General features: G+C 44.8%; 1 protein-coding gene across 2 annotated transcripts in view; it reads right to left on the bottom strand.

Annotated features, from left to right (window-relative positions):
- UNC13C (unc-13 homolog C) overlaps window positions 1–24,417 on the bottom strand; it is a 1,328,864-nt gene that overhangs the window by 405,164 nt on the left and 899,283 nt on the right. For both annotated transcript variants that reach the window (XM_086958316.1, XM_086958317.1), the window contains exon 18: window positions 21,613–21,739. In XM_086958316.1, coding sequence (XP_086814442.1) covers window positions 21,613–21,739 — 127 coding nt within the window. The remainder of the gene's footprint in view (window positions 1–21,612; window positions 21,740–24,417) is intronic.

Here is a 24,417-nt window from a genome sequence, read left to right as displayed (position 1 = left end):
TGTAAGGGTGTGCGAGTGCTGCATACAGTTTCTTCTCCTGGGACACGTGCAACATTGGCGAGCGAGCCTTTTGCCTTAATCTCCGTAAGCAGCAGCCCACTCCCAACGAAACTCTATTCTTATCATATTTTATGCTTTTAATGAGCAGGGCAGCACAGGCCACATGCTATGCTGCTGATTAAAAGCATAAAATATGGAAAAAAAAGATTTTGGCGAGATGCCCTTTTTAGAGTGGGGTGAGGCGGGGCTTGAAGAATGCCCAACAGAGATTTTTGAACTTCGCTAAATAAAATAAAGGAGCGGCTCGCCCAACTGTTTTTTTTTACAAAATGTTATGCTTTTCGTAGGCAGTGCAGCATGCCGTCTGGGCTGTGCTGCTTTTTCTATCCACCTCTCCTTCTCTATTTCTCCTTTTCCCTCTCTGCTGCTCTCTCCCTCACGCTGGAATGCTGTTGCATAGCTCGGACATGCCTGCAAGTTAGCCCCTAAACTGCCCAGACAAGCCTGCAGCTGCTGCTTCTATCCGTTTTGTAGTCTCTGATGCTTTACCTGGTTTGCTTAAAATCTACATCCACACAGAAACATAGACAGACAGACATACACACACAGACAGCCTCTCACACACACACACATGCATGCAGACACACATGCAGACACAAATATGCAGTAGATCAAACAGTGTCCACGGTATCCATAGGGGAGCCGCGTGGCGGGTGGCACTGCTGCCATGATGAGGATGGACAGTGGACACTAGTGAGGTGCTCTGCACCCATGGTGCCCTTGTAAGGACATCTGGTAACACAGCAGAGCCCAGGCAGGAGTGTTAGGGGTTGTATTTTAAATACTACTAGCCCTGTGTCCAGCGGCCAGTCAGTGCCAGGGCACATATGATGCAAGAGCCTGGCATAATGCAGCCACAGATAAACCACATTTTTCCCCATCCACGACTGATCCCATATATCAATCAATCAATCAATCAATCATAACACTTGTATAGCGCACTACTCACCCGGAAGGGTCTCAAGGCGCTTAGGGGAAGGGGGCCGCTACTGCTCGAACAGCCAGGTCTTGAGTTGTCTCCTGAAGGCGAGGTGGTCCTGGGTCAGCCGAAGGTGGATGGGGAGGGAGTTCCATGTCTTGGCCGCCAGGTAGGAGAAGGATCTGCCTCCGGCGGTGGCTCTTCGGATGCGTGGTACGGCGGCGAGGGCGAGGCTAGCGGACCGTAGCTGGCGGGTCGGCGTGTGGAAGGTCAGGCGGTCGTTGAGGTACTTGGGGCCCAGGTTGTGGAGAGACTTGTGTGCGTGGGTGAGGAGCCTGAACGTGATCCTCTTGTTGACAGGGAGCCAGTGCAGGTTCCTCAGGTGGCCGGAGATGTGGCTGCATCGAGGGATGTCCAGGATGAGTCGGGCGGAGGCGTTCTGGATGCGTTGACCTTTGTTGCTGCTCCTTCACAACCTCTCCCAGTACCCCATTTAGAATTTGTTCTATGGAAAAATTCTCACATGTGGGATGAGGAAACCAAAGTTCCGGCTTACTGAACTTTGACACTGTTCATCCATTGCTTCCTACAACCTAAAAACAAGGAAGAGTTTTTAATTAAACCAACCATGTGTATTACATGTGGAAAATCTTCATTTATGTTATTACCTCTTCTCTTCCCCCAATACGTAGTTGTAAATGCTCCCTTCCCTTCCCACCTCACCTTAGACTTCTGTCACATACCGCTTTTATTGATCACATGTTCACACTGTGTGACCCTGGCCAAATCGCCTATCATCTCTTTGTCCCCATTCTCTGACAAACATTGAACCCCGTGAGTGCTTAGATTAATCTCTATACCCGTGTTACACTGCACAATATGGAACTGGACAGTTACAGTGGCAGTTGCTGCTCGCATCACAAGCTACTGTTATTACTGTTGTAATAGTCAGCCTATCAGGCAAGTTTACATTAGTGGCCTTTTTATCCCCAACAGTGAACCACCTCAGTGACACAAACAAGGTTGGCATCAGTAATGTAAAAAAGGATTGGATCAATTTCTATTGCCTCTACATTGCTAATACAAAAGTCATAACTGTTAAAAACATTTCCATTTCAATGCCACTAGCTCTAACGGAAAAAAAGTGAGACCTATTGCATTGCAAATGATTGTTTTAAACATCTGCCTTCCAAAGCACAAGACCACACACACTGAAACTTAACATGGCCTGCACATGAGGCTAACCCACAGGGGTTGCACATTTCATCCGAACTTGCTTTTAGGTGTTACTTCTCACACCTCTTGAGTGGAAGATTAGTATAGTAATTGGAAGGGAGAAAATGTCCACAATACAGAGAAAGCCTGTCCCCCTAACCTGATCCCCTTTGTTCACAAGGTTATAAATAATAAATGTAAAATGATTTGCAAACCACACTTTATAGACTTCTGAAACAGCTGAGTCCATAAACACTATTGAAAATAAAAAAATAGTGAACTATTGTCCGGCCAAATATGAACACTTAAACAAATATGTTAAGTAAATGATCATTTGAAAAGTAACAATTTATGTTAAGTAATGATGTTCAAGCATTCAAGATCTCTGGTAATTTTTGTCCTTTGTTTCACATGTAGTTAACATCTAGAGAGGCTGCCTGATCAACTAGCAGGGGGTGCGTCCATTGGGGTGCTGGGGCGTTGCCCCACCTGGCCACATGGCCTCAGGTCGCACTGCGCGCAAGCAAAATAGCAAACTTTAAAGACAAGTACTTGATGCTCTGCTCAGGCAGGCATTCAATCGGCATCGAAGGGGGGCGGGGTGGTGGCGGGGCTGGCTGCGGCAGCACAGGAGGGTGACTGACTGCAGCGCTTACTAAAGCGCAGCTGCAATAGTGCGCATGCTCGATTCTGGGCTGGTCATTATTATGACCAGCCCGAACAGGAGCACTAAAGCCACCTCCTAAGGACCAGGAGAGCGAGGGGAGAGTCGGGACCCGAGAGACTGAGGGTTGCTTCATGCAGCAACCCCTGGTCTCTAATGGGCGGGTCATGTTCGTGCCCTAGCCAATCCTGGCGCTGCTAATGCAGCGTCTGGGTTGGCTGCCTGAGACACCGGGCAGCCTGAGGGCTGTTGTTCAAAAGGCACGGGACCGGGACCGGCCCAGGACAGAGCAGCACAGAAGGCGCCAAGCAGCCCCCAACGTGGGACCCCGGTCCAGGTCGCCTGGTCAGGTAAGTTTGCTTTATTTTAATCTGTCATTTTATTTTAAGCTCCCCCGCGTGACCCTCCCCCGAGTATGACTGATCACTAATAGTTGTTAAAGTGACAAAATAATGACATAGAATTGCTAAAGGTTGCACCATGTTATGCTGCATAATTCGCTCTTATTGCCGCACATGTTGTCATCCATGCCGCATAATTGGGCCTCCCAACGCCTCGGGCTTGCAGTGGCTGTGGTAATAGGTCCGCAAAGGTAGCATGCTGTGGCTGGCAGCTCCCGGGTACTCTATAGTTCTCGCCACATCTTGGAAGCCAGCCCCAGCCGGAGGCGACCTGGTGCCATAAGCTGCTATGGCCACATTAGCAGCTCTCTCAGCAGAAGCGGCTCCTGCTGTCACTCCATACTGGCCCACCCCGTCCTATGCCCTGAGGAAAGTGTAAGTACAAATTGTAATTGTAAATTGTATTTAAGAGTGATGAAGAACCTGAGCGAAAATAAACATACAGGCCCGTTTTTTAGGTCTCGCCTACGCAGTGCACATAAAGACCTTTACCGATCGCTTTGTCTTTTCAGCCAAGAACGTGCACACGTTCCATTGCCATCAATGGCAACGCGTGCACGTGTGGCGATCCACTTCCGGGAGTGCCCGGCTGGCACCATATGGTAGCAATTCTCACGGCACCAGCCACGCGCTCCCACAAATGAATCGCGCAGGCCCCCCTCCACCCCCTGTTTCATTGGTTGCGTGCCTCTAAGAGTTGCACACCGTTAGCTAAACACCGTGCCCATAGCTCGGTGTTTAGCTGCTGCTGTGGGCGGGTTCTAGCGACAAAAGCAAATTGACGTGACGCCTTATACAGAGTGACTAACTCAGCTTGAAGAAGCTAGGGGCGCAGGCTAATACAGCTTGTTTGCCTACTAAGCCTGGAAGAAGGACTGTGGCCAATTAAAGGATACGCATTACTCGTGTCAACAAGATTTCTGGTGGTAAGTAAATCCACTAAGTAAGGTTCAGAGAGCTGCTTAGACTCCATCGCTGATTCCATAGCTACTATGCAAGAGCCACATGGCCCTTACTTGTATGTCAGAACATCATCTCCTTCACTAGCCCCTGCTACTTCCGGTAGTGTGACTCCCCTCCCAGTGCTGCGACTCCCACCGATGTACGGCCATTTGTGTATGAAGGCCTGCATTAGCCGATGACGCCCGGGTTGTCACTGCCATCATCCATCTGTGCATCCGCAGGCCTCCGTCCTTCGCCGGTAACAGTACTCATCCGGTGAGTCCACCCTCACCTGTCGCAGGGGCTTTTCCTCTAGGTTCCTCGTTTGCCGTAGAGCACGGGACAAGAGGCTTGACGTTTTACTCTTTTTAGACGCTTAGTGCTGACTGCCAAGGAGAGCATAATAGAATGTACTCAGATTTTCACCCCATCTTTGGATAACTACGCTTTTTGTTTTGAGAAAATGCTAAAACTGCAAAAAATCTAATACTGTATTTCCATAATATGTTTCGTACAGCTGACGATTTATAAGTGTATGTCTCAATTCTTGTGGCGATTGTGGTGTGCTTGCCTCACGCTTCAGTATTCTCGGCAGCTGTTGGTTTCTATCCCTCTGACAGTCAGATGCCTGGCTTTCTGTGGGCAGATGCTGGTCGTAGGATGGATTATTATACATTAAATCTGTTTCTCCTCATCGCTGCCGACTAACATCTCCTCTTGCAGCTGTGAGAAATAGCAACTAAATCAGGATATTACACACTCCAAGTGTCTGAAAGAAGGTGAATTCTGTACACACTTGATGCTGACTTCCCCGGGACACCGCCCTGTCTGGCAGGTGATTCACAGTTTTACTTTCAACATCTTTGTTTTCTCAATGTTACATGTTACAAGACAATAGCTGCCCTCTGAAAACAAAATCCTGTTTATCACACTTTATACCACCCTTTTGCGGCGTTCAAAGGATACAAATATCAGCTGTATTATTTGGTCAATTTAATCACTAAGAGGGTCACACGTGATAACCCGATCACTGTCAACATCAGCAGTGAGCGTTTCACTAAAAGAGCAATCATGACACTTTACCAGCAAAACACAAGGCGCATTCTTAGGCCGCTCTGTCTTATTATGAATGCACATTTATTTGCTTTTCTTCTTCATGAAGCTCATATATGACGTGTCTTGGAGGTGATAATGAAGCATTTGGACCGAAAATAAACATATGTTTTCACCTAAATAAGTGAGAATTGTGGTACTGTCAGGAAAATCTTTGCGAATTTATTCCAGCACCTGTTGCCAGCTGCATATATATTTACATTGAGAGGAACTTTTAATTGGCTTCGTCCAAATATTAATCTGGAGGTCGGGAAGGCAGCGGGTACGCTGGAGATGAAACGTGATGCCATAAATCGTATACAGATGAGCCTTGGGTGTGAAAGTGAGGGGAGAAAGACAATAGGTTTGTGCAAAACTGAACACCTCATAAGGTAAAAATATTTGGAAGTTCCATAAGTCATCTGCATTTCTTCTTCCATGTTTGCATCTTTGTATGTTAAAAGCACCAGAGAGCTGCTGTTGTGTGCAAGGCAGCTACCATCTTCAAGCTAAGGGAAACATTAAAACAAACTTAATCAGCAGATGCAAATGGGAAGAGATGCATTTCTGACTCTTTGGGGCTAATTAGGAATTGCACGGTACTTGTTTAGGGCAAGGAGGTAAATCTGCAGGTGAAATTTGAATTACCGTGCAGTAACATCGCACCAGTACTATGACATTATGTATTGGAATGGGGAATTGGTCTGTGGAGCTGGACTTCCTGGTTGTAAAGCCACACAGAATTCCCAGTGTTATGGATTTTAAGGCATACATTCACACTTGCTCTGAGAAAAATTAGCGCCTGGTAAAATCAGATCAGACGCTGGAACGCCCCACCAATCATTATCAGTTGGATTAGAATTCCATAGGTAAACCTGTTCCACCTGTCTTACAATAAGAGTTGGAATGGGGAATTTCCATGTGGAACTGGATTTACGGTCACAAAACGATGCAGAATTCTAAATTCCATGGGATTTCACGCATACATTTACCACCTGATCAATGTATGTGGGAGCGTCTGTGTTGGGTGTGGATGGAGAGAAAGGCTGTGGGGATTAGGAAGGAAAGGGGCATTGAAGGTGGGGCAGGGGGTAGAACTGAATACGTCCCCACCAGAAATAAAAAAAACAAATCGGGTGACAAGGCTTGACTTCTGCAGCTAAAGTCCCCTACGATTTTACTAAGTAGAATTACTTCCTGAAAATGTGGTCCGGTGTTCCAGCAACTAGGAATACCAGGTGCTTTAATGCTGATCCACCCCTGATCCTACAGTAATTTCTCTCTGCCTGACTCATAACCATGACCCTTTTCTGAAAGAGGCAAACAACCAGAGTAGGTAACAAGGGCTGAGAGTTGAAGGTGTGGCGTAACGGCCAGAGAGGCGGACTTTGGAGCTGGCGGTCTGCGTAGACTCAACAACCTGTGATTCAGAGCAAATCACGTAACCACCCCGTGCCTAGGAACAGCGCCTAGGACCGTCTTTCTTCTCGTTCCTCTGCCTCTCTCCTCTCTTTTCAGTCCCCCTGTTTCTTGGCCTTTCTGTTTCCCTGCTACTTTCTCTCATACCCAGATTTTGTCCCTTTTCTCTGTCTTTTGCTCCCCTCTTCTCTTTAATACCATGAAACTACGCACATAAGTAATATCATTGCAATTGTTTTTTTGGGGGGGGAGGTGTAAACTTGCATATCCCACAAACATACACACCAGCAAAACACAATACACACACACATCCCACCGACACACATCATATCACAACTCACCACTATATTCCACTACCCTTACGTCACTAAACTAATCACAACTTGCACACAAACTTTACAGTATTAAAGACAACAGCTACATTGCTCTATAACATACCTCTAAAACATTACAAAAATCTCAGGCGAAACACTTATAAGGTCCCAAAGTCGAGACCTTTTGGCTATGCCAATGCTTGTTTAACTTTTCCTGCTGTTCGGGCGCATTTGGGTCTGCATTCTTTGAAAACTTTAGTGTTTCGGTAAACTTCCATTCGTGTTTGTCACCAGGCTTTCTTTATAGCGCCTTAGTGCCAAGACCTCTGGCCGTCAGCTGCTCTTGTTACATGTTACATTTTGAATGGGTGTCATTATTATCACTCTACCCAATTAGTCAGTGGTCACGGCGGAATAAACAAAAGAAACAGTTCGTTTCTTTACTGAAACCCTTTCTGAGAGTCTGTAAGGCTGTAAGCAGAGCGAGAGGGTTGCGTGCATTCCTTCAGCTGCTCGGCTCGGTGCGCTGCTGCTCCTGCCTGCTAGAGCCGAGGCTCGCTTCTCCTGAGGAGGGCGGAGCTGCTGGGGGCCCGTCCGAGCTGTCCAATCGGCAAGACCTCCGGAGGTTGCCGATCGCCAGGGGATACACGATCCCGAGGGGATACTACATATTACACAACACCGGAGCGGTGCCCACCTGAGTATTAAGCATAGTGTGGCACATCAGGAACGTGGCATCCTCATGCTCTAAGAAGCAACACACCCCTACCCTGGACAAAATGGCTGTCTTTAGTGGAACCAAGGCTCAGGTCCAGTGGAGTTTATGAAAAAGTGTCATGGGACAGCTAAAGAAGTGGTTGTTGACCGTATTTCAATATTATTGGCTCATCTCAGTTATTAAAAATATTCACTTGAGACGTATGTTTAGAGAAAACTTTTTGTGGAGGGAAATGCGGGTTATATTGAAACCAGGTGTTGTTGAAGGTCAAAAGGAGCAGGCCCCTCGCTGAATTTCATTACTGGAACGTATTTTGTACAGCAATGTTATCAAAGTGACAAGATCGAAAAAATTGTGTTGATCGAAAGGGGGTGGTGGGTGCCACACTTACCACGTCAAGGTGACACCTCTGCATTTCCACCAACTTGGATTTTCCTCCGGGGACCGCATATTGTCGGAGCGGTACCCACCTGAATATTAAGCATAGTGTGGCACGTCAGGAACGTTGTGTTCTCATACTCTAAAAAGAAATACACCCCTTCCCTGGTCAAAATGGCGGCCTTCAGTTCCATTGGAGTTTATGAAAAAGTGCCATGGGACAGCTAAAGAAGTGGTTATTTATCGCATTTCAATTTTATCTGCTCATCTTCGTCATTAAAAAAAATTCTCTCGAGACGTATGTTTAGAGAAACTTTGTTGTGGAGGGAAACGCGGATTATATTGAAACCAGGTGTTGTTGAAGGTCAATAGGAGCAGGTCCCTCCCTGAATTTCATTACTGGGACGTAGTTTGTACAGCAATGTTATTAAAGTGACATAATTACCACAAAAGATGCTGTTAGCAGAAGTAACAGTGCAGCCAAAATACAAACGGGGGCTTCAAAAAAGTGTCTTGTGGCTGGGGGTTCTTTTGAAAGGAATTTATATTTTATGATACATTTTACTGGGGTTAATTATTACTTGCCAGCCATTTATTTATTTACGTAAACGGTGTTGCTGTGTCTCACCTAAAGAAATAGCACCACAAAATATTGTCTTTCGGGCCGCAGCAACCAATTTCTTAACCTGGCTAAATATGCAGAATGATTTTCTGAGATTCACTAACACCATCAGCAGAACTGAACTAGTGTTCCTAGATCTTATAACAGTATATGATGGATCGCTGAATAGCAAAACACATGAGATACCCACTGCAAAGAACTGCCTCCTCCTATATGCCAGGTTTCATCCCAGGCACCTAAGGGAGAATCTACCCTTTGGGCAGTTTCAGAGAATAAGGAGGCATTGTTCAGGCTTGAGAGATTATCGGAGCTTGTGAGACGGGAGCAGGAACCTCAGGGCAGTGCAGGGACTGTATGCCGAGTGAGCCTACTAAAGAGAGCTCATTGCATGGATCCACAAGCACAGTACATGGACTGGTACTGTGGACACCAATCAGTGAGCTTTCGAACCCCTCTAAACCACCCATTGGAGGTGCAATAAGGGAATCCCCAGGTAAATCCCCAAGCAAAGGTGCAGGGGAAGTAGGATTTAGAGGGGACAACACTATTGCTGGTGATGGACTTTTAGCAAGAGGGAAGTCAAGTGAAAGGCGCCGTTCGGATATGGCAAGTTCATTGTCTATGACAGCCGCCACCCTTGTCAGGAATTTGTCCATAGAGCCAAACATAGCACCCCCGGGGGCACTCTCCCCGCAACCCCTCAAGGCCTTACCGGAGCGTGTAGACATGCTGAGATGCGGTACCACAGGTTGAAACCGGTACGGTAGATGACAATGGGGTGGCCCTGCACTGCCTCCTCCTGCCCCGGACGGCCACAGACGGCCCGCCCTCTGCCCGGGCTCCGCCCGGCGCTGCCCGCGCGCGTCCCGCGACGCGGATGGAGAGCCTGGCCTTTGTAGCGCCTCCGGGCGCGAAGACAGCGGGAAACCGGAAGTGCGCGCTGAGCCCGCTGGGAGCTGTAGTCTCCAGCCGCGCTGATGGAGTGATGGCGGCGAGACTTACAGCGTTGCCCACCCAGGGACTGGCGCTGTGTGCAGGCGTGTGCTGGCGTGCAGGTAAGGGTCTCCTGGCTCCTGGCTTGTCCTCCGCTCCACCGAGGGAGAGCCTGGCCTTTGTAGCGCCTCCGGGCGCGAAGACAGCGGGAAACCGGAAGTGCGCGCTGAGCCCGCTGGGAGCTGTAGTCTCCAGCCGCGCTGATGGAGTGATGGCGGCGAGACTTACAGCGTTGCCCACCCAGGGACTGGCGCTGTGTGCAGGCGTGTGCTGGCGTGCAGGTAAGGGTCTCCTGGCTCCTGGCTTGTCCCCCGCTCCACCGAGGGAGAGCCTGGCCTTTGTAGCGCCTCCGGGCGCGAAGACAGCGGGAAACCGGAAGTGCGCGCTGAGCCCGCTGGGAGCTGTAGTCTCCAGCCGCGCTGATGGAGTGATGGCGGCGAGACTTACAGCGTTGCCCACCCAGGGACTGGCGCTGTGTGCAGGCGTGTGCTGGCGTGCAGGTAAGGGTCTCCTGGCTCCTGGCTTGAGAGATTATCAGATACAAGCCAACCATTTGGCTTGCAAAATGGAAGCAAGAAATTATCATGTAAGATGGTTTCACGAGCGCACAAATGGGCCCAAAACACCAAATAAAGATAGCCTTCTAGAACCTCTGCCACAGAAAGATAGAGTAGAGAGACAAATATGCATTACCCCTTTCAATAAAGCAAATAAAATCATCCAGAAATACCGGCATATACTGAATAGTGGATCCATATGTATACCGCCTCCTAGGGGGCGTGGCCTAACAAGATGGCCGAGTAGACGTGCTAGAGTGGAGCTCCAGCCCCTAAATGATGGAATCTTAGCAGAACAATCAAAAGAAACATACCCAGAGCTGCCGGAGGATAGCCTGCCCTTCCTGGACTGAAATTACAGGGTTGCTGCCATTTAACAAAGACAAACGAAGTGTGGAAGGTATCGAGATGACGGATGGGGTGCCTGACTCAGGAATGACCAAAGCATCGAGCATTGTTGAAGCGAGCGAGGACGTCTGGGACTTAAATCTTTCCATTCATCACCCACTGCCATATTCATAGGGGATTAACTGATTCGGCCCCTGAGGAGGATTAATGCTGCTGAATTCCGGAGCCCAGATAGGCATAGGGCATGTCCTGGGCACTGGCGGGTGGAGAATGTAAGGCCTGACCTGTGGAACATCGCCGGTGGCCCGGTACATGGATATGAACCCTTTGACACCGACTGGGAGGCTGTGGAATTGGAGGCGTAGGTTTACATAAATCGGCTTTGAGACCCAGGTGGTAGGGAGAGCGAGGCCCTGAGTCAAAGGTTGACCAGCAGTGTTAACCGATGACTGTGAGGAAGTAAGTGAGCTTGGAGATGGGCATCTTAGGCCACTTAGAAACACCCAAGTACAGCAGAGACAGGAGAAGCTTTTGAAGACTTGGCGGCGGGGCTGCCGTGTGGGGCAAGAATTGCCTAGAGCCCAGGGAGAAGAAACACTGAGAGGCGGTGGGGGTGAACAATACCGAGATTTGCAGGCTATTTTAAACTACAGTGAGTGTACTTGCTTCCACAAGCAGGCAGGCTTAAGAGGAAAATCGGGGATGAAAGACATAGACGGCAAAACCCACCTCGAAGCAATAGAAGGCATAACTAACATCCCCCATAGCTCCCACTTGGAGTGGGATAGTGACTGGGATGAAACTCTTGGAACCCGGTCCACTCCAAGGCGTTTTTCTAGGCAACAGGCACTTTTGGGAAGGGAAAGTTCTAAAGAAACTGAGGATTATATGTTTGTTGAATCTCACATTGAAAATCCCCCTTCATCAAAGTGAAATCCAGAGAAAAAGAAGTTGAGGAGTTTGAAGGACGAGCTTGGGAAAAATCTGGACAGTAAGGCTGTTGCAAGTTTCAATGGGACAGCTAAGGCTCTTTTTCGTGGGGGAAAATCCAAACCTCTAACAGGATCTAACACAGTTGATGATGGTAACGGTGGACTGACTCATTGATAGTGCTTAAAATGAGAGACACTGAGGGGCGCTAGGTGACCCCCCACCCAAAAACAGAGAAAACGACACTACACAAGAATATACAGTGACGCGCCCATGAAACAAAGGAGGAATCATTGCTAGAAGATTGTCAAAGACAAGCACAGAGAGGCGTGCAGGCTAATAAAACAGTACAATACACAGTCCCAGGCCCTGGACCCCCTGAACAGGCAGGAAGACACATGATAGACCCTTCTCACCAAAGTGCTCAGATGCAAGATTAGGCTGACATACTGGAGGCTATCAGAGACTCTTGAGTTGTCTTGGAGACTTAGATGGACAGCATGGAAATGGACATTAATCATCTATGCCTGGACCTCCGCAAGGTTGCACAAAGAGTAACGAACACTGAAAAAGATTTTGTGACACTACCCAATGAGATCCAGAGGCTTCGTAATACTGTGACTACCCTCCAGGCCCACTTAAATCACACAGTAGACAGAGTGGAAGCTGCAGATGTGCAGTCCCGAAGGAATAATCTTTAATTTATAGGCTTTCCTGAAAAGGCAGAGGGGCCGGCAGCAGATTTGTTCCTGGAAGTCTGGATAACAACAGCTTTCGCCAGTGTCAGGATTTCTACATTTTTCTCTATAAAAAGAGCGCATCGGGAGCTGAGCCCACCTCAGTGACCGGGATCACCACTCAGAGCCCTGATAGCACGCCTGTTCAACTTCAGGGACAGAGACATAATCCTGCAACACATTCGAACTCATGGCCCTCCTATATACGAGGACTGCACAATCCAGATATATCCAGACTACACCAGTATAGTACAAGATCTCCATAATGGATTTCTAGGGGTTAAACTGCGACTGCTGCATCAGAACATTAAATACAGTCTAATGTTCCCTGCAAGCTTGCAGGTTCAATATGATGACAGGGTCCATTTCTACAAAACTCCCCAGGAAGCAATGAACTGGATTTGTTCCCTATGCCTGGGCGGATGGGAACATCACCAGGAATGGCGCGAGCAACAGAGGAGGAACAGAAGACAATAAAGTCGGCTCAGAGACTACGAGTCCCAGTTGTGAACCCAGTAGTTGGAATATTGTTGAACTGTTGTAGGGAAAGAGGGGGTACATTAAGGAGGGGGAGGGACATTATTGTACTGGGGTTGAGCTACCTGTCCTTAGGCCAACTGTTGAGCTATTGGGATGAGGGACTACTGCCCATGGGAGGGGAGATACAAAGGGTGTTTTATTTGCAGTATTGGGTTACAAACCATGAATAAAGGGGGAGGTACAATATGGAGTGGAAGGAACATGACGGTGTCCACGCTGGATTCCTTCAAAGAAGGGAGCTATCCCTAGACTTTGTAGGGCACCCTTGCAATACCTCTGTGACATGAGGGGTACTAAAAAAGAAGACAAAATGTAACATGGCATGTCTGGGAGCTGACAAACTTTGTTAAACTTAACTGAGTAGAGGCATATCTGAGAAGATATGGTGTCTCTAAAGCATTTCTTCAAGAAGTGCATTTGTGGGGAGACAGTTTGAAATATGTCCAAAGGAGGTGGCGGGGTCTGAACTTTGCGACATCTCATTCCGACTATGGTAGAGGCAGGTTAATATGGGTAGAACCTGGAGTTCCCTGTAAACCTGAGAGGACATGCTAGGACCCAAATGTTCAATATGTATTGGTGGAAGGAAGCCCAGATGGCCGTAGTATGTGCCTACTAAATATATATGCCCTAAATAATGATGACAGGGATTTCCTGGAGACAGCCCTCAGACATGCTCACCTTTCGCCAGATATGAACTCATAATGGCAGGGGATTGTACCTGTGCATTAAACGGGAGAATAGATAGATACCCCCTCCCCTAAAAATGGATATCAAATCTAAGGCGTGAGAGGCACTACACCAGATGCAGATCAACCTAGACCTCATAGATAACTGGTGACACAGTAACCCACACGAATGAGCCTATTCTTACACACGGCAATGAACTTACACAGCCGCCTAGATTAGTTTTTTATACAGGCGGCGGCCACCCATAGAATTATTGATGCACAGTACCTGGCTCGGTATCTTTTAGACCCCTCCCGACTATTGGTAGTGTACGTTTTGCCTAGGCCCATACCTAAGATACCACTGTGGAGGATATACGCATAAGCGCTTACTGACCAGGTAAGTAGAGGCTGAGTTGAAACTGTACTTCGAAACAAACTGGCAGATGGTGGGCAGCAGAGCTGCAGAATGGAATGCCATGAAAGTGGTTCTACTGGGGATACGGATGTGCTCAGAGGTGGGGTAAAAAGAGAAATTGAGCAGGACCTAAATAGGCAAGGACGTGAATTGCCTAAACTAGAGGCTGCACTTCCCACAGATGGCATTAGACCCCAGAGCTGAACAGGGAAGCATCAGAAAGTGGGGGAATTATGGGACAGACTGGACAAATATGATAGAATCAAGAATACAATACAGTGGTACATTGAGGAAGACAAATCTGGTCACCTATTGGCACGCCTGATCAGAATGGAAACACAACTGAGGCCAGTGCTTGAAATATGTGATAGAGAGGGGAAACTGGCTCACACACAACACAAAATGATGCAGTGTAAGCAGCACATCTGGAAGAGGTATACACAGAACCCTAGAATGCTACATGCACCTTGGCTATAGCGACCTATCTAGATGAAATAGAGATGCCCAGATTGGATTCAGAGGCTCAGGATAACGAAAATGAAACTGGCTAAGTACCCAGGCACTGATGGACTTACAGACTAATTTTATAAGCAATACCCTGGGTTGGTCACAGATAGGTTGATGGAGGTGCTAACGGAGGCCTGGGAGAGGAAAGAACTGCAGTGGACAATGCAGGAGGCACTCATAGTGGTAGTCCCCAACCCTGGGAAGGACCCGACATTGCCAAGCTCAAACAGGCCTCTGTCCATACATATGTTACGTATTAGCAAGTAGGTTACTGCCATATCTCCACAGCCAATCCATGAAGACCAGTCAGTCTTTATACCCTGCAGGAACATCCTCAGGATTATCCACAGACTTGCACGTCATGCAATCCCTAGAGCCGATTAAGGAAGAAAAGGCTCTGGCCTTCTTGGACATTGTGCAAGACTTCTAAATCCGTGAGATGGAAATAAGTTTGGCAGGTGCTGCATCCAATGGGTCTAGGCCCCCGATTTATTGAGTGGGTCAAAAGGCTTTACACAAACTCAGCGGCCAGGATGCGCATGGGAAGATGTGTGTCGGGGAGCATGAATCTCCAATGAGAAGTGCAGCAGGGCTGCCCGCTCTCCCCGATGTTGAGCCACTGGCATGCCACTTAAGACAAGCGTTGAAAGGATGGGAATAACAATAGGTGAGTCAGAGCATGTGGTCTCTCTATACGCAGATGTTGCCCTAGTATATCTGAGGAGGCTAATGATCTCTATGCAGGTGTTAATGAGAGAGCTGGAAATGCTTGGGGGGTGGCGAGACTCCAAATTAGTAAATCTAAATCCCAATTGTACCCGATGGGTGGACTAGGTAGACTCACACTATTTAAGTTTCTACAGCTAGAGTTCCCGTGGACAACAGGCAGTGTCCGATACCTGGGTATACATATAACATGAGAGGAAGACCGTTTCTATGACCTGAATATGGAAAAAATAGTAAAGGGGCTGCAGGGGTCCATCCGGTTTTGGAATGCACTGAAATTGTTCCTGATGGGTAAAGTAGTCCTGATAAAAATGGTGGTTCTGCTACGTCATGCAGGGGTCTTTTTAAGAACTACCATGCAGGATTTTCAAAGAACTAAATGCACTTCTGATACATTTACTCTGGAACTGGAAACTTTGTAGGGTGGGTCTGGATATAATAAAACGGCCAGGAGATAAAGGGGGACTGGAGATACCAGATTTGGAGTTATACTACATGTCATCACAGCTACAACATGCAATACAATGGTTAGACTCGGACCCTAACTGGGAGAGAACCTTGTTTTCCGGAACCTGCGGGGGCAGCAACTGGGGATACTGCTCATGAAAGGCAGAGGACTTCACGAATCGCTCCCTCCATTAATAAGGCTAATGGCCAGGATATGGGAACGAGTGGTACCGACAGTAATAAAGAAAGCACCCTATGCATCAGAAATAGACACTTGGACTATACCTCAGTTTGCCCAGATAGTGCAGACAATAACAGTGTAAAAATAGAAAGAAGGGGGGCGTTTAATGCTGTCGGATTTATATCCAGAGGGCAGGTTTATACCATACCTTGATGCAATGGAAACATTCCCGCTGGGTGAGGGAAAGTTCATACAGTACGCAAAAATGGCAGCCATGGCCAGACAGCTTTGGCCAACAGTCCCGGAGGCCCCGGAACATATGCACATATTAATCACAATGATAACAATGGCAGGGGCACAAATTTGTAACCCACTCATACAGATCGCTGCGGGCAGACAAACAAGGTAAGCTACTTAGGGTCGAGGAGAGATGGCAGACGGCTAGCGAGGAGCCTCTGACCCTGGCAGATAGGCTTGCATACATGGGAAAAGTCTGTGCCTGGGTTTAGCAGATAAAATATAACGTTATACACATGACGTAACTATCTCCTAGGCAGATACATGCCATAAATGCAGCACGAGAACCATGGTGCACCAGCTGCTGGTGCCTGGAGGAAGAGTTTGCGCATATGGTTTGGCATTGTCCTACAATGAAGGAGTATTAGACAGAGGTGATGGAGCAACTTAACAGAGTAACGGGATGGACGGTCCCATTAGAAATGAGGAGTTCTCTCCTGGGACTGCTACCTATAGACCCACAATGTAAAGCCAGCAGACGTTTCTTAATATTGGGACTAGCAGTGGCTAAAAGACAAATAGCAATACATTGGCTACCTCCAAGAGGCCCTGTAGGGATACATGGGTGGCTGCTCCTAAAGTATGGGTAACAGTACTGAGGATGAACATATGAGGAAAACGAGGAGACATGAGAATTTACCAGAGGTGCTGTAGGCCTGGGGAATGATGAGACAAGAGCTGATACACCCAGCCCAAAATACATAGCAAGACCCTGACGGGAGAGAGAGGCGGGGAACAGAGGACAACCAGGGGACAAATGAACAAACTAGTAATACTCGGAATAGTAATGAATGAAGGGAATATAATCCAAGTTGAAATAAAATAATGTTGTCTAGGATTGACACCTATTGTATCACATGGAACAACTGACAACTAGCGGGCACCGCTTTGACAATATGCTGTTACCGGAGGAAAATTCAAGGAGGTGGAATGGCAGAGCTTTTGCCTTGATGCGGTAAGTGCGGCAACCACCGCCCCTCTTGACAAACAATTTTTTTTTGCGCTTGTAAAACCGCTCTTCTTAAGTGGCTAGGATCAAAAGGGACACTCATTGCCCCATGGAGCCTCAAAGTTACCTTAACTTTACAAATATGTCTGTTATGATTTTAAAAACTATGCTATAAATATTTTCTAATGAGTTCCATATTTATTTCTCCCACACCAATAGAGTGTGACAACAGGCAACCCTCTCACCCCGGAGGTACCATGATGTAACATTACAGCATCCAATATGTAGTGGGGTTTTTATTACAACTTCTATGGCATGGTATGCTTATGTATATGTATGGGTGTTCCCAAAAATCACAGTATGAATGGTTTTAATTTCCTATACTACACTAAATGTGTCCACCAACAATTTATGTTGGAGTTATCAAATTTTTTCTTTCACCTGGATGTGTTCACATACAAAAAATAAAATACAAATCTCTCAATAATTATAAGAAATACGTATAGAGCCATAGTCTGGTACATCTAACTCTCCAATTATATTCCCGTAGATAACCAAACAATGAACGCCCAATAGGATGTAACTGTATATATTTATATTTTTCTGCATACAATTAGTGTGCATCCAGTGTGAAATGATAGTACTGGTACCAGGAAACTCGTTTCCTGAGGTCCTCATGAAGAGCCAATTAAGGGCACGGCTTTAAACATGTTGACCTTTTAGAAAAGATCCTTTACAAATTTCTTATCCTAAACTCCCCCTATTTTTTAACCATAGCCATTAAAGGGTGAAATAAATTAAGGGGCACCTACAAGCCTGGTATTGTTAACCAAACTCCAACATGCCCCACTCCCCTTTCTTTTTTGAACAACTTCTTTATCATTGTATATAATACCAAAAAGTTCTCCCACGTAGGCCGTAGGTCGCAGCGTGCCCCGATCCACAGCAAAGGGGATAGTGCTGATGATGAAGGATGCCAACAAGTGTTAACCATGGTCGGTGACAGTTTTACAAAAAAAACCTTTGTTTTTCTCCAGTGGAGAGTTACTGGAACATAACTGAACTAAATTCAAATTATATACTACATGTTTCTCTATTTTTTTAAATTGGTGTGAGATTTTTATTTTATTACTGACGGTGTACTGTATAAATAATTTACACTTTGCCTCTATGTTAAGCCTGATTGCTTGGCAGCTAAGCTACCTGAGGGTTAGGCACATTATCGTTAATGACCATTGTGGCTCACTCGAACAGGGAATGTAGTTTTTGCTTGAGAAGGGTCTTCACTCCCTCAATCAAAAAACCATGGGCCTGATTCACAGAACTAACTTAAGACGAAATCCTAAACTTACTACCATTTTGGTATTCACAGAAGGCACTTACTCATTTTTAGTATTCACTGAAGGCACTTACTCATTTCATTATTCACAGAAGTTAGTAGTCCTAACTTTAGGACTCTTAAATGCCTTCTGTGAATACCGAAAGTCTTAAAGTTAGGATTTTTCTCAGTTTAGGAGCAGTAAAATCAGAACTTTAAGACTTGCGGTATTACCAGAAGGCATTTAGGATTCCTAAAGTTAGGGCTACTAACTTCTGTGAATACTGAAATGAGTAAGTGCCTTTTGTGAATACCAAAATGGTAGTAAGTTTAGGATTTTTTCTTAAATTAGTTCTGTGAATCGGGACCCATTTTTCCCACAACAGCAAGTCATACTGTTAGCTGGAAATCTAGCAGTGGCTGGCAGTATCTTACACTTGCTAGACTTGTGAAACACAAAATAAATGTAAGTTCCTGATTTTCAGCCTTTTGAATGCAGTTATGAGAAATGGACGTACATTAACACTTGTTTGAATAATACATGGCCATGATGAAACACTGAAGACTATTTACCAGAACAATGCAAGCAGCAGCTGAAGTGTCTGGAAACACCCTGAGAAAAGAAAACCAAAATGCTGGCATCCAGCCCCTTTTCGAATCTATCATCAGAGGTTGGAGCGAATTAGGAGGAGCATTAGCACTGCCCTGAACAGGTGCACAACTTGCTGCTGGTGTGGCCCCAGAAGGGCCGCCAGTGATGTTTCAAAACCTAATCTGCAATCAATTTGTAGGAAGTATGTGACGCTTAATGAAAGTCATTGGCACAAACTCAGAGATAACTGTGCCTCTTCCTAGTAGCACATCAAATCTAACTGCTGCTGTAGCCATTTCTAGAGAGAATTCAGTTCCAGCTTGAAATGTGACAGATAAGGTGTGTGTTGAGCTGGCAGCGGCATCACAAGAGCACAGGCACTGATGACATTATTTTAAGTGGGGACTGGAATAGAGGCGCATATGTATTAACCTTTAAAGCCCTTATGAAGAATGTCTAGTTTGCTCTTGATGAGAACAGATACAGCACATTCTCACAGCAGTAACAGAGTTTTGGATTGGAAATCTTACAATCACCGACAAAAGCACAATATTCGTACCTGCTTATCGTGCACGATTGCAAGCAAATACAACTGCCAACGCAGAAGTATGAAGGCTAAATAGCTGTATCTCTGGCTATTTCAGCAGAGATAACAGTGTTTCTACTATTGCAACATACAACCATCTGCTTACTTTAATCAAATAGATTTTTCTACCCTTTTGGTGTTTCCTCTTTACTTACTGATGCCACTGGCAGGATATGCCCAGATGTACTCCAGCATCTCCCCATACCTCCATTTTATTAAACCTTTCATCACGGTTTTGACTGTACTTGTAATTTCTTGCAGAAAAAAATGCCATAAAATAACATTGATACGTTAGGCCTTATTTCCTCCTGCCTATAGTCTACCTGGTTCGCAAATCTGTTTCCTCATCCCAGTGAGCAGTCCTCTTTTCACGCACTAACATAATTTCTTAGAAATCTTACCAACTTTAAGCAGAGTTTCACTCTGCTGGTGCTAAGACTGCACAAATTCGGCACCACTAAAATGTAACGCAATTACAATAGAACACATTCTCCGGGCCATTGCACTCCCCCTAGTCAACTCTCCCCGCGCACTTTGCACACCTTTCCCTTTAAATCCTTCTGGTCAAACACCGGCTCAGTGTGTAGTCTGGGCTCAGAATGCACTCTACGCACTTTCATAGGCCTTGGTAGTCTTTACCAGTATTCGAGCCTGCATGCCCCTCCACACGAATGACTGAGCCCCGTTCTCCACCCGGAAATGCTCCAAGGCCATTATCACCCATGGGTCCTGCGCACATGCAACTCCTACCTTACACGATCGGATGAGGGGGAGGGACGATTGTAAATATTCAACCATTAAGATTTTAACAATAAAACACTGTAGGAACACTTGTTTAAAAGGGATGAATCCTAACGGACTCAAACAATAGCATGCCAGGAGCTAACCCGGTCGCTCCTCGCACTTATACCTTGAAAAAGATTCAAGCGATCCTGCTCTCTGGTTACTGAACCATTCTTGTTAAGAATGAGGCATTGACATGTTAAATCACACTGTACCCTGTGTTATACTACTGTACTAAGTCATCTTGGGCCAGATGTAGGAGCCCAAATACCGGTTGGTAACGGCCGAATTCGGCCGTTACCGACCGGTATTTGGTGATTGGGATGTAGGGGCATCATTTTACAGATTCGGTAAATGTACCGAAACGGTAAATTTACCAATTCTGTGAAATACCGAATCGGTAATTTTACTGATTCGGTAAAACCCAGATGTAGGTGGGACTCTTCTGAGTCCCAAAGGCCTTTCAGAATCCTGGTGTGCATGCACATGTGTGCATGCACACCTGTGCAATGTGACACACAGACATGCCCTGTCTGTGTGCCACATGGCACACAAGTCCGGAATTGGGGTGCTAGAGGGTGTCAAAGTGACACCCCCTGCACCCTTGCAGGATTCGGTGTTTACCGATTCGGTAAATACCGAATCGGTATTGCCCATTCATTCCTATGGGCTTCATGGCCCATAGGAATCAATGGGCAATACCGATTCGGTATTTACTGAATCGGTAAATTTGGTAATTCTCAATTTGGAATTACCTACATCTCCCCCTTCATATTTACCGACTCTTAAATACCGAGATCAGTAAAATTCGGTATTTAAGAGTCGGTAAATATGAATTACCTACATCTGGCCCTATGTTGATTTATATGTTTAAGCTGTTTGCAATGGCTTTATTAGCCGTGCAATAAAAAATAAATGTAAAGAAATAGAAAAAAATAGTCTGTATCAAGATTTCAATGTAATCGCAAGAATGTCATCAAAATCACGTTTGTTTTTATTTGCCGATTGTAAAACAAATATTATGAAATTACTTTAAGGAAAAAACTGAAAATAATGTGTAACAGTTGGTATTCAAATAAAACATTTTGGTATTCCATATATTCTGATGGCTAACAAAAATTAATATTTGCAGTATATTCTTACACTTTTCTGTTAGGAACATGCAGCACCAAAAATGTACTATGTTAAAATGTTGATAAAGAAACCAAGTGCACTTCTCTTTTATTTAGCTGCTAAATGTCACCAACATAATCAGCACACACAAAACACGGTAACACATATGACTACTTACAACGAATATTCAGGCACCGCAGCCTTGAAGGCAGGGAGTTCTCGCACGTATTCATTATAGAACCATTTAACTTTGAAGTGTAGATTCATATAATCGGTGCTCTTGCATAGCCGATGCTTTTCATGTTCTGTAAGAAAAGGGGACCATCTAAACACTTAATAAAGTTTAGTGCATTAACTATTTTTTACATTTCGATTTAAATATAGCAAACAGGAATGTCAGAGCAAAATGAATAATATCATTCATTTATCATAAAATAATAATGATGGTGATAAGAGAGATTGGATGGTCAACGCACCTCTGCTCTGATAAAATCTAATCAAGCAGGATATCAGCTTCATTACGAATATCAAAGAATTAACATGTAGGGGGAAATCAGCATGACAAAGGCACCCTTCATTTTAAAATGTTGAGGAAATTTAGTGAATTGCATTTTTTCACATGTAGCAATTCATCTTAAAAACATTTTAAATGTTTTTTGATCCTCCTTCATCACCCTAAAAATTCTATCAACTGAAAACAGTTGTCCAAATTACAGAATCCAAATTGGAAAATATGAATTTTTGTAATTTTTAGTCAGTCACCTGGACAGACCACTTGTAGACCACAGCAAAAATAAAGGGTCCTAGTCACAAAGTTAAATGTATGTACACGTGTAAATTCACTCTGACACTTTGTAGTAACTTTTATACTATTGGCTATTCACCATTTGAAAGTGTAAAGTTACTGCATACTGTAAAGTCTAGACTTACATGAATTCACGGGATGGGCCTTAATTTACAAGTGTAAAGTTAACACTACTAACCTTTCAAATTTAGTGAGAGGTCTGTGTCACAAGGCTGGAGTTTTCCCTATTGTAAAGCATATGGAAAAGTACAGAAGTTTATTGAACTTTAGAAAAATGTATATGCATTTCGAGGGGTACTTAGCTATTCTTCAGTCATGGATACTGAAATGGTGATGGATAGTAAATATCTGGCCGTATTTTTTTTAACACGATAACTCTGGTGGTAGAGAGCAAATTCAAAGCAAATTCAAAGACGACTGAAAATGGTTAAAACAGCTCTGTAAATGAGTGCGCCCCATTGACTCTGTGTGTGTATATATATTCACTGAAAAAACCATAGGTTATAGACCATATATAGTTAGGAATTCGCATTTACAAAACCTTATTTTACTCACACAAAACCATTGAAATTCCATATATAGTTAGTTGCACTAACTATATATCGCGCACCCGCAATCCACTGCTGATGATGTCACATATTACATCATTCATGACATGGTCAGTGACATCACTGATGACATCTCAAATGACATCACTGATGACATCACTGATGACATCTCATTTGACATTACTGATCACATCACTGATGATATCATTCATGTGATAATACGATGAACCTCTTCAGTTTCTAATATAACCTTAGATACAATCAGTGTAAAAAGAATCACAGACTGTCACTCATCCATGGAGTTACTCACACACCTAGTCAGTCATGCAAAGAATCAATCACACCTCCATTTCCTCAACTATACAGTTATACTAACTTAACTTATTCAGACATATACTAACACATATTTACTCTCTTATACAATCCCTGATACAAGTTCACAATGATCCATACAGCCACTCACACATTCACTGGCTCTTATGCACAGTTATTTATATATGTCAACTCTCACATGTACTGTGTTTTACATATGTACTTACTTTGACATGTAGCACTGAGATATCCATTCACTCACCAATACACTCATGCACACAGTCAACCGCCCATACAGCTGTTTCCACATGCACTTTTGAAACCATACATCTAGTGAATCAACTGCTCACACATCTATGCACAGAGTCCTACACCTCCCAGCCACCCACACACACACTCAGTCTCCCATACAAATACTTGGGCAACCAATCAATAACCCATATAGTTACTCATATAGCTACTTATCAACACATGCAACAGTTTACAGAACAACAGACATAATGATGCACAAATTAAGACAGTTTAGTCACTAACCCATGCACTCAGTGCGACACATTTAATCACTCACTCATACAGTCAGTCATGCACCTACTAAATCCTTCATCCAGACACTTATACATCCACTCATTCTTCAATATGTAAGACATATTTTAACTTTACAGAAACATACAGTCACTGGATGTTGTCATCAGTGATGTCATCAGTGATGTCATTTGAGATGTCATCAGTGATGTCATCAGTGATGTCACTGACCATGTCATGAATGATGTAATATGTGACATCATCAGCAGTGGATTGCGGGTGCGCGATATATAGTTAGTGCAACTAACTATATATGGAATTTCAATGGTTTTGTGTGAGTAAAATAAGGTTTTGTAAATGCGAATTCCTAACTATATATGGTCTATAACCTATGGTTTTTTCAGTGAATTTTCAAGGTTTTGTAAATGCTAATTCCTAACTATATATGGTCTATAACCTATGGTTTTTTCAGTGAATTTTCAAGGTTTTGTAAATGCTAATTCCTAACTATATATGGTCTATAACCTATGGTTTTTTCAGTGAATATATATATATACATACATATATAAACATATATCATCTGTATATCTATATAAATACAAACATAAATGCATGCATACATATACTTATATGCATACAGATGCATGTTATTTACATGAAAGTTAAAAAAACACTAATAAAAGCAAAGCTAAAAAGCCACCTCATTACAAACAGAATGGCTTTAACTTAAACGAGGGCGAGATCTATTGCATTTTCAATGCTTGTTTACTTTGGTTCCATCAAGAAGGCATTCAGA

Source organism: Lissotriton vulgaris, chromosome 2_1 (genome assembly GCF_964263255.1).
Source record: "Lissotriton vulgaris chromosome 2_1, aLisVul1.2, whole genome shotgun sequence".
Taxonomy (NCBI): domain Eukaryota; kingdom Metazoa; phylum Chordata; class Amphibia; order Caudata; family Salamandridae; genus Lissotriton; species Lissotriton vulgaris.
The sequence above is the reverse complement of the archived record's forward strand: the minus strand, read 5'-3'. Positions and strand labels throughout refer to the sequence as shown.